Source organism: Brienomyrus brachyistius, unplaced genomic scaffold (genome assembly GCF_023856365.1).
Source record: "Brienomyrus brachyistius isolate T26 unplaced genomic scaffold, BBRACH_0.4 scaffold42, whole genome shotgun sequence".
NCBI lineage: Eukaryota > Metazoa > Chordata > Actinopteri > Osteoglossiformes > Mormyridae > Brienomyrus > Brienomyrus brachyistius.
In genome coordinates this window covers 2,512,106-2,523,647 of record NW_026042317.1, presented here as the reverse complement: position 1 = coordinate 2,523,647, position 11,542 = coordinate 2,512,106, and the positions used below count along the sequence as shown (strand labels likewise).

At 43.5% G+C, this 11,542-nt stretch overlaps 1 protein-coding gene across 1 annotated transcript in view; it reads right to left on the bottom strand.

Moving 5' to 3' along the window:
• Positions 1-1,020: 1,020 nt before the first annotated feature.
• The window catches only part of LOC125722761 (NACHT, LRR and PYD domains-containing protein 12-like), a 34,395-nt gene continuing 23,873 nt past the window's right edge, over positions 1,021-11,542 (bottom strand). Inside the window, exons 6-9 of the mRNA XM_048998960.1 lie at positions 8,558-10,268; positions 1,853-2,026; positions 1,335-1,508; positions 1,021-1,220 (exon numbers count right to left, since the gene is read on the bottom strand). Coding sequence (XP_048854917.1) covers positions 1,043-1,220; positions 1,335-1,508; positions 1,853-2,026; positions 8,558-10,268 — 2,237 coding nt within the window. The 3' untranslated portion in view covers positions 1,021-1,042. The remainder of the gene's footprint in view (positions 1,221-1,334; positions 1,509-1,852; positions 2,027-8,557; positions 10,269-11,542) is intronic.

Sequence of the window (11,542 nt, the reverse complement as noted above, 5' to 3'; positions counted from 1 at the left end):
ATTGTTCAGAAAAACGAGATTATTATCACATTAATTTGGAAAAAACAGGATGATTATTACGTTCATTTGGAAAAAAAGAATAGATTTTTTTTTCCCCAGATGAATGCAATACGTTTCCATAGAGAACCGCTTACCGCGCGCGTGACTGTAGATGCTGCGCCGCTGCCGCGAGGCGTGAGCCCCGCATTTCGCGCACGCGGCCGCTCTAATCTGTTAACATGGGCGTCGAAATTAAATTTGATATTTTCCGCCGCACATCCACTGCGTCCCGGGCGGTAATTTCTTTTAGCACCGTGGATCAGGAAACTTTTTAATATTCATGAGCAAAGCCCTACATGATTGGCTGGCTGATTAATATTTATGAGCGAGGCACTACCTGATTGGCCAGTTAACATCGACATGTGCTGCCTGTTTCTTCTGCCAAAAGCAGGGGTGTCCAAATCCAGTCCCGGGGGACCGGACCCTGTGTAGCTTATTTCTTTCCCTGATCCACCATAAATGGTTCAGCTCAAGAGCTGTGAGGTTATTAGCACAAGGAGATGAATCAGGTGTGTTAAATGAGGGGAAACCCAAAAATGTGCAGGACTCTGGCCCTCCAGGACTTGATTTGGGCTCCCCTGGTTTAAGGGATTCAGTGACCAATCAGTAATATTCTCTCATGAATATTAATGAATGTTCCAGAACCACCCTGTAAAAATGCAAATTCACATTTTGCACTTGAGGAGAGAGTCCGGTCTCACTGCCTACAGGTGCCTCCTTAGGACAATACTAACGAATCTCTCACAGAAAACACATACACTCACGGCATCCGCAAAAAGAGCAAATGCAAAGGATTCTTTTTTTGTGAAATTAAAGATGTATAACTAATTCAGAATATATTTAACCATCCTACACTCCCACACAAACAGGAAGATAATACAAGCAGCTGTAAAGCATTTGTAAAAAATATTTTTAAAAACGATTAAATGAATTGATAGTGTTTTTGGTGATGATTTTGATTTTTTGTTTCTCGTTTGGATGTTTGTCTAAAATGTCATGAAACTCACCTAAACACAAACATGGAAATCCATCTACACACAGTGCAAAAAGCCACACTCATCACAACAATTGTGTGAATACAACCATAACATAGTATTAATGGTATTATTAATAAAAACATGCAAAGACACTTACATTTCTGTAAGCCTGGTCTGGTCCTGCACTCTCCACTGTGATCCACACTATAGGAGAAGCAGAATGACATAGTACTGCTGTATCCATTTATTTATTGGTGCCTCTTCTTCACATACATGCATAAGTATCTGTAGCGTGTCAGACACACACTCTGTACTCACTGCAGCTTCTCCAGTTTACAGCTGGGATCCTCCTGTACAGCAGAGAGCAGCTTCACTCCTGAGTCTCCTGGGTGATTGTAGCTCAGGTCCAGCTCTCTCAGGTGTGAGGGATTTAACCTCAGAGCTGAAGCCAGGTAAGAACAGCCTTCTTCTGTGACTCTACAGCCTGACAGCCTGCAAAGAGAGAAACAGAAACTCCCCAATAAATAATATCACTTCACCATTGCAATTATTTAATAAATACAGACCTCAGTATCTCATCCGTATAGTGTGGAATACCCAGTAATACTGACCTCAGTATCTCCAGCGTACAGTGTGGAATACCCAGTAATACTGGCCTCAGTATTCCCAGTTTACAGTGTGGAATACCCAGTAATACTGACCTCAGTATTCCCAGTTTACTTTGTGGAATACCCAGTAATTCTGACCTCATTACCCCCAGTTTACAGTGTGGGATACCCAGTAATACTGACCTCAGTATCCCCAGTTTACAGTGTGGAATACCCAGTAATACTGACCTCAGTATCTTCAGTTTACAGTGTAAATCCCCCAGTGCAGCAGAGAGCAGCTTCACTCCTGAATCCTTCAGGTCATTGTCACTCAGGTCCAGCTCTCTCAGGGGGGAAGAGTTTGATCTTAGAGCTGAAGACAGCACTTCACAGTTTATGTCTATGAGATCACAGCTGTTCAGCCTGAAACAGAAAACACTTTAAGACACAGACATATACACATCCTACACATTAGTAAAATACAAAGCATTACAATAAGCATTTGTTTTCAGTATAATTAGCAGCACAGCTTACACTTCAAAATGAATTATAGTCTGCAGAGTGTTCTGTGCGTCCTGACAATCTGCTGCAGTCATATGATCACTATTTGTGAGTCAGTGTATCTTTGCTCAAAACTAGAGGTAAAAACATTAAGTAGAAGCTACAGTCAAAAATCACAGAATATATAGGAACACAACAGCAAGATGGATGTGAACCCTCCCATAACAGTCAGACCAGTGCTTCCAGTGCAGTCCTTAGCCATCTTTCTGCCAGGTGTCCCTACACTCGACACGTATTACTGAAAGGAGGAGATGTGAACATTCCCAGCAGCTAATGCAGCAGCAACTGGCACTTGGATTCCTGATGCCATGAGTAAAATATTTTTTCTCCCTGTATTGTTATACCTGGGAACATGTCAAATCACCAATTACGTCTGGGTGATATGACGATATTATCGGTAATGAGCGTAATCAGACAAGTATCCCGGTATCAATATCTGACAGTGACTAACCGGCAATTATCGTCTTTGCTGGGGAAACGCGCTTCGGCTACATACAAAGCAAGATAACAGAAGGATTCATGATTTGCTTTCAGTTCAGCCTTCTAGCCTAAGATTCTGAAGCAGATTAAAAGAAACATTGCACAGAATTTCACAAGCATTGTCCCTTGCAGTAACCATGCGTTCCCCATTCTTGTAAGTTCAGTATTGTCACATCACCAACTTCTATCTCTGAGTCAGCAGCCAGAATGTCAGCCATTCAAGTGCAGCTTTCTGGTGGCAATTTTGAGCTTCCCAACTCTCTCTCTCTCTCTCTCTCTCTCTCTCTCATCTATCTATCTGAAACAATCAATCAATCATTATTTATATAGCATGTTTTAACCACAGCGTTTATAAAGTGTTTTGGAAACATTTAAAAAGAAGAAAAACAAATAAATAATAATAATAAATAACAATAAGTGCAAAAGAAATAAAAATAGAGTAAAAATGTTTTAAAAAATTTAATAGAAAATAAAAAAATATCATCATAAAGAACTTTAACCACCCATGTTCTCTTTAGGGGCCCCTCCCTCATAGGGGCCTCTAGCCACTATGTTTTCTGGGGGGAGCGACCCAACCCCACACACACAATTACGGATAATAATCAATCCATCCATCCATCCATTTTCCAAAACGCTTATCCTACTGGGTCACGGGGGGTCCGGAGCCTATCCCGGAAGCAATGGGCACGAGGCAGGGAACAACCCAGGATGGGGGGCCAGCCCATCGCAGGGCACACTCACACACCATTTACTCACACATGCACACCTACGGGCAATTTAGCAATTCCAATTAGCCTCAGCATGTTTTTGGACTGTGGGGGGAAACCGGAGTACCCGGAGGAAACCCCACGGCGACATGGGGAGAACATGCAAACTCCACACACATGTGACCCAGGCAGAGACTCGAACCCGGGTCCCAGAGGTGTGAGGCAACAGTGCTAACCACTGCACCACCATGCCACCCCACAGATAATAATAAAAGTGCAAAATAATAAAACTGATTATCATAGATTATTATATGCGGTGGTGAAAAGATGCATTTTCAGCCTAGTTTTGAAAGTACTGAGACATTCAGTAGCTCTCAGGTTTTCTGGGAGAGAGTTCCAGAGTTTGGGCCCATAGTGACTAAAAGCTGCCCCCTCCCTCCCCAGCCGGGTTTTAGGAATAATCAGTAAATTACTGCCGGATGATCTGCCTGATCTGCCTGGGACATACCTAACAGTCATGTTACTGAGGCAGGACAGAGCTAAACCATGTAAATATTTACAAATTAGCAAATGAACTTTAAAATCAATCCTAGAAGCCAGAGGAAGCCAGTGCAGGGATGTGAGAGCAGGTGTGATGTGATCCCTGTGACTGGTGCGTGTTAACACTCCGCCAGCGGCATTCTGGGCCCGTTGTAGATGTGATCCCTGTGACTGGTGCGTGTTAACACTCCGCCAGGGGCATTCTGGGCCCGTTGTAGATGTGATCCCTGTGACTGGTGCGTGTTAACACTCCCCCAGCGGCATTCTGGGCCCGTTGTAGATGTGATCCCTGTGACTGGTGCGTGTTAACACTCCGCCAACTTCCACAGTCCTTCAGCCTTACATCTGAAGCCCCGTGTGAAAATGAACTTGAACGGGTAACTGTGCACATGGAGAAATCGCCTCGCAGCACCTAGATCTTGTAGCTCCACTTAAGAAGATAAAGCATAGAGATAAGAAACCTGCCCCCTGGTGCTCTGATCATACGCGTAACTTAAACAGGCTTCATGCAAGCTAGAGTGCAAATGGGGCTCAACTGAACTAGAAGTTTTCAGATCTGCCTGGAAGGAGCCTCTCTAAGTACAGACTGCGAGGTCTGTGTACCTCTCCAGACTCATTGAAGAGAACAAAAATAATCCTAAATTCCTATTTGAATCTCTGTCTAGGTTAACAAAGAATTCTTCAACATTAAACTCACAAGTCTCACAAGCTTTTATGAGTGAAGACTTTATTACATTTGTAATGGTAAAATAAAGATTAGACAGACCATCCAGTGCACGTCTGTAGCTACATACAGCTGCCAGCCTCCTGCTTGTCCTATGCGTACTGATAATGACACTTTTGAATCTTTCCTTCTTATAAAACAATCAGAACTTTTGCGCTTAGTTTCCTCCTGCAAATCCTCTACTAGCCTCTTAGACCCAATTCCTACAAAATTCCTGAAGGAGATTCGACCACTGATTAGCACCACCCTGTTAAATGTGTTAGACTCGTCTCTTAAGCTTGGATATGATCCAAAACCTTTTAAACTACCTGTTATTAGACCTGTTCTAAAGAAACCTTGAAAATCTTGAACCTAGTGATTTAGGAAATTATAAATCAATCTCAAATCTTCCGAAAGTTCCCGGAAAAGCTGTTGCTCGCCAGCTGTCTTCTTTCCTACAGAAAAATAATGCTAATGAATTATATCAGTCTTGCTTTACACCAAACCACAGCACAGAAACAGCTTCAGTCAAAGAATGATTTGCTTATGGCTTCTGACAGTGGCTGTATGTCTGTGTTGGTATTACTAGACTTAACTGCAGCATTTGATACTGTGGACCATAATATCCTCTTGGAGCGGCTAGAATCTGTGGTTGGCATTAAGGAGACAGCCCTCTCTTGGTTTGGCTCCTATTTAACTGATCATTATCAGTTTGTCCACGTGAACAATGAATCTTCCAAGATCACTAAAGTTAAATATGGTGTAGTATCACACACACATACGACAGGGCTGAGATTCCAGGCTGCCTGAGACAAGGCCTAGCCTGGTATGAGAGGTACTCGCTGGCCTAGGCACAAAAGGGGGCTCAGTGACCCCCCCCACACACACACACACACAGATACACACAGATAATAATGGAGGGCAGCATTCCATCTTTATAGCTCAAAGATTTAGGGACCTACGGACAGCAGAGTGGACCTCAAGGATAGGGGCCCCTCAACTTGGCACACAACCCACTCCCCATACATCCTGCCTTACATACCACAGATTCACCCAACACCCTAAAGAAAGTTTCTTTTAAGTTCAGCCTTTGTATTCCCTATATATTGATTTACTCATGACTACTAGTCTCGATATCCAGATAAAAATAAGTCTGACAACCTCAACCTTGGTGGTCTTCTTACCCAACCTGACACAGTGGTCAGAGATCTTGGTGTTCTGGTTGATTCAGATTTATGTTTCGATGCTCACATAAAAAGCATCACTAAAGCTGTGTTCTATCATGTACGGAACCTAGCCAAGCTTCGGAAGATGCTCTTCTTTCATGAAGTGGAAACACTAAGACCTTTATAACTTCCAGGCTGGATACTGTAATGCCTTCCTTTCTGGGTGCCCATCTGGATCCTCACATAAACTTCAGCTGGTACAAAATGCAGCAGCCAGAGTTCTTACAAACACTAAAAAATGTGATTATATTAGCCCTGTTCTATGCTCCCTTCACTGGCTTCCAGTTAAGTCTCGGATTAACTGCAAAATACTGCTACTGACTTATAAATCACTGAATGGCCTTGCACCAGAATACCTTAGTAACCTGCTGGCCTTATACAACCCTCCTCGCTTTCTTCCATCATAAAGAGCAGGATATCTGTTAGTACCCAGGGTAGAAAGAGCTACGGCAGGCTGCAGAGCTTTCTCTTATAGAGCTCTTCAACTGTGGAATAGTCTTCCAGTGGATGTGCGGGATTCAGGCTGACTCTCAATATTCATGTCTAGACTAAAATCACACCTGTTTAGTTTAGCTTGTAGGGACTCTAGTTCTAGCTCTTGCTAACTGCTCACTCCCAGTCAGACCTATAGTGTGAGGTGTAGAGCTGGGTGGGGATCGGTGCCATTGGCTTTGGATAAACTGAACTGTCAGTCTCTCACTTTAGCTTCACACCCCCTTGTGGAATTGGAGTGCTGACATTCAGGGACTCCCCATGCCTGCGTTCCCACCTGCCTCTCCCTCCTACTTATGCTGCCATAGCCATATCTGCCGGAGCTTACATACTGCACTCACCTAACTGTTTGCACTGCCTCTAGTCTCCCCTACTTTGGCTAATTGCACATTTTATTTCCCCTAATCCCCCTGGGCTGTGCTGCCTGGAGACCCCGAATTTTCAAGAAATCCTGCCTGCCCTGCTGCCTGTGACGTCTCCACTACCTGTGACATCCTTCCGGCCTGCTCACCCTTCTGCCTGTGACATCTTCCCTGTTTACCCTGCTGCCGTACTACTGTTCACCCCCCCATCTGAAGCAGCTCCAGCACTTGCCTGTCATCACCTCCCTGCCCCCCCGCTTTGTGACTGAAATGTTAAGATTGGGATAATGTGAATTAGGACTTTGCCATCTTGATCATTTGACTTCCTCTGCTGCCCCCTGGAGGATGGGCTCCCCCTTTCAGTCTGGTTAGGGTTAGGGCTTCCTCTGCTGCCCCCTGGAGGATGGGCTCCCCCTTTCAGTCTGGTTAGGGTTAGGGCTTCCCCTGCTGCCCCCTGGAGGATGGGCTCCCCCTTTCAGTCTGGTTAGGGTTAGGGCTTCCTCTGCTGCCCCCTGGAGGATGGGCTCCCCCTTTGACTATGGTTCCTCCCAAGGTTTCTTCTTTCTAGGGAGCTTTTCCTTGCCACTGTCCCCTTTAACTTGCTCACTGGGGGCTTTGGGCAGGGATGCTGTAAAGTGCTTTGTGATGACGTAATGTTGTGAAAACAAACTATATAAATAAAACTGAACTGAACTGAAATTGCATTCAATGTTTGGGGGGGGACTCAAAATGATTATTAATTGCGATATTTTTAAGCTTAATGACACATACACATTTTTTTTTTTTACTTATCGCCCAGCCCTAATTAACAATACACTAATCGGAGAGCTATCAGTCCTGTGAAATAGGCTTTTAGAAAAAAATGTTTGTTTGAATGATTTATGAATAATGATACTTCATTCACCCCCATGGGGAAATTGTCTTTTCGCCCCTCCCATCCTGCTCTCCAAGAGATACGCCGACACATATACAGGTGAGAGGAAGTTTGGGGGTCGCAGCGCAGGATCGGCCAGCATCCAGCACCCCTGCAGCTCAAGGACTCAGCGATGACATCACTCTGCCGGCCAAGAGATCTGAACCAGCGACCTTCCGCTCATGGACACAGAGTCCAAACCCAAAGAGTCACACACCACACCCAGTATTTACAGAAATGCTTCCTACAGCATCCAGAACTGAAACGAATATGAGTGGTTTTCCCACTATTAATGAAAACTGGACCATTCTGTATGATGCTGTATCTTTGGTTATTTGTTACACAAAGGATGGTCGTGGAAATCTTGTCTTTTTTGTTTTTACTACATCACTACCTTCAGTTAATATAAATTAGATTAAAAAGGAACCTTGTTGATAAAAGAGGGGAAATAAATTACATATATACATATTCATTTTACATTTTAAACAATGTTTATCTATGTCTGCCGGACTAGATGTGTCGTCACATCCTCAGCCAGGTGCAGCTGAGGCCAGCAGAGGGCGCCAGTGAGCAGCCAGAGACAGCAGTCATACGGAAGCTCCCAGCTCTGGGCTCCATCACATGAACACGCCTGCTGACAATAACACTCACATTCCACTGATACACCCTGTGGATAAAGAGCCCTCACTGTTTCTATAGCAGGTTAGGATGCTGTGCTGTGATCAGAAGGCAGACTGGATGGGAATGGAAGCGTAGTGACAAACAAAAAGTGACATCACTACCTTCAGTCATTATAAAGTCTGTGGTCAAGATTAGCTACTGCTATACAAACAGCTATAGCTGTGATTATCAAAATAAAACCCACTTATTAATCCATGAGGAGAAATATATAATATATATTACACATTTCAAACAATATTCATGTATTACTGCCAGACCAGACATAATTTCCCATCCCCACATCACTTACAGAGCCGTCCTGGAGTTCTTGACCACAGGCAGCAGCCTGCAGTGCTCTTTATCTGATCTGATGTATTTCTTCAGATCAAACACATCCAGCTCCTCATCCGACATCAGCATCACAAAGGCCAGAGCTGAGTACTGTGCAGGTGAGAGGTCATCTGCTGAAATGTTTCCTGAATTCAGGTATCTTTGTACTTCCTCTACTAGAGAATTGTCACCCAGCTCAGTCAGACAGTGGAACAGGTTGATGGTCCTTTCTGGAGATAAATTCTCCTGTATTTTCTCCTTGATGTATTGGGCTGTTTCCTTAATGGTATCTGAGCTGATTTTTGTTGGCCCCAGTAGCCTTTGTAACAGAGTCTTACTGGAGTCTGTTGAGAGGCCCAGGAGGAAGCGGAGGTAGAGGTCCAAGTGTCCATTCTTGCTCTTCAATGCCTGATTCACTGCAGTCTTCAGCAGGTCAGCTGATGAGTTTGACAGAAACACATATAAAGCAGCGAGATACTCCTGGATGCTCAGATGCACAAAGCAGTACACCTTCTCCTGGTACAACCCATACTCCTCTTTAAAGACTTCTGTGCACACTCCAGAGTAAACTGAAGTTTCAGTGACATCAATGCCATTCCCTGTCAGATCTTGCTTATAAAATATGAGATTGCCTTTCTCAAGGTTGTCAAAAGCCAGTTTACCAAGTTTTAAAAGGAATTCCTTGCTGTATTCCTTAAGCTTAGTTTCATGGTTTTTCATATACTTGTCATTTTTTAAACTTGTCTGAAAGATCAGGAAGTGTGTGTACATTTCAGTCAGAGTCCTTGGAATTTCTCCCCTGTCAGTCTCACTAAAAAATCTCTGAAACACAGTGGCTGAAATCCAGCAGAACACAGGAATGTGGCACATGATGAAGAGGCTCCTTGATGATTTCACATGTGTGATAATTCTGCTGGCCAGGCTCTGATCATTAAATCTCCTCCTGAAATACTCCTCCTTCTGGGCATCACTGAACCCTCGTATCTCTGTCACCTGGTAGACACACTTAGCAGGTATCTGATTGGCTGCTGCTGGCCGGGAGGTTATCCAGAGGAGAGCGGATGGGAGCAGATTCCCCTTAATGAGGTTAGTCAACAGCACATCCAGTGATGTTTTCTTTGTTACATCAAACCAGCTCTCATTGTTCTGAAAATCCAGAGGAAGGCGACACTCGTCGAGACCATCAAAGATGAACAAGACTTTGTACCTAAACAGCTCAGTGGATTGAAATGATTTCAGTTCTGGGACAAAATGGTGAAGCAGTTCAATCAGACTGTATTCACCCTTAATCAAATTCAGGTCCCGGAAAGGAAGAGCAAATATGAAGTGAACATCCTGGTTTGCTTTTCCTTCTGCCCAGTCGAGAATGAATTTCTGCACAGAGACTGTTTTCCCGATACCTGCCACCCCTTTAGTGAGTACAGTTCTGATAGGTGTCTCACACCCACATAAGGGTTTAAATATATCATTGCACTTGACTGTAGTATCTTCTGTTCGCCTTTTCTTGGATGCTGTTTCAATCTGTCTCACTTCATGTTCATCATTGACTGCTCCAGTCCCACCTTCAGTTATGTAGAGTTCTGTGTAAATCTCACTGAGAAGTGTTGGCTGTCCTTCCTTAGCTTTCCCTTCAAATACACACTCAAATTGCTTCTTAAGTTTACATTTAAATTCTTGTAGCATGAGCTGTCCTGAAAAGAAATGAGAGGAAAATGCACTAATTCTCACCGTGATCCTGACCAGTATGAGAGGAAGAATATTTTCCAAAAACACACTTCTTCACACATACATATCCAGATATTTCCCTGTGAATGTGAAACTGAAAGTTTTATCATGCGTATTTTACTGGAACACCACATACAGGACCGTGAATAAGTCTTAGGCAGCCAAAGGAAATGTTTAAAGCCATTTATCTGGGTAATAAGTGTATATCTGCTCAGAACCAAAAAAAACACCAAACCCCTTTTCATTTCCCAAACCTCTCCTCAGGGGCACCACAGCCAGTCCATGTATTTGTTAAATTTCACAACCAGCTCACTTCATGAATTAATTAAATTAGTTTAAAAACTCAATGAGATATTGATCAGCCACATGAGGTGTGTTAGTAGTGTAGGAATTATTAGCTCAGGTAAATTTTAATATCTCCACCAATATGTTTTGAAATTAATTAACTTTTAATTAATTATTATTTAATGCTGATTATTAACCAATTTTTATGCTGAATGGTCGGCTCCTCCAAACTCAATTGTGAATCCCCGTGAGTCTGTTAATGTGAGACTTAAATGGGATTCACTAATAACCAGTATCGCTTAATAACCTGGGTTAGAAGGTTCGTCCAGCGAGCTGCATCACCAGGTAATGTAAACTTTCGGTAGCGAAGCTCCCCTCACGGCCGATGAGAGAGAGTCTCGCGATATTTCAGGCGAGTTTTCAGAGCTTAGTAGCCAGATCGCACATAGGCAGGGACTATTGTGAGCACTCAATGAACGGAGGCTGAAGTTATGTAAAAGACATGCATTTATTCCTAACTAACACTACAACTAACATAAGACAGACATTACACATAACACAAACAACAAACACAAAATAACGGAATAGAAACAGCGTAATCATGGAAATGCAATGACCTGATTTAAATAAGTAACCTTAAAAGGGAAATACTGTTCTGCAAAGCAAGCACAGTTTGTGGGAACACGACCCTAAAGTCATATAGCAGGTTAACAACAGCTTAGGTTATTAGAATGAAAGGAAGTTGGTTTACTTGGTTGCAGAGTGGGGGGGGGGGGGGGTTTGGCAGTTGGTTGCAGAGACTGATGAGCTGATGGGTGATGGCACTCAGGGAGGCGCGGCGTTTGCAGCAGTTGTTGGAGTGGAGCCCCTCTGATTCTCTCTCCTAGTGAAGCTTGGGCTGAGTTTCAGTTCTTTGTCCAGCTGGGTCTTCACTGATAGGCTTCAGGAGGGCTTC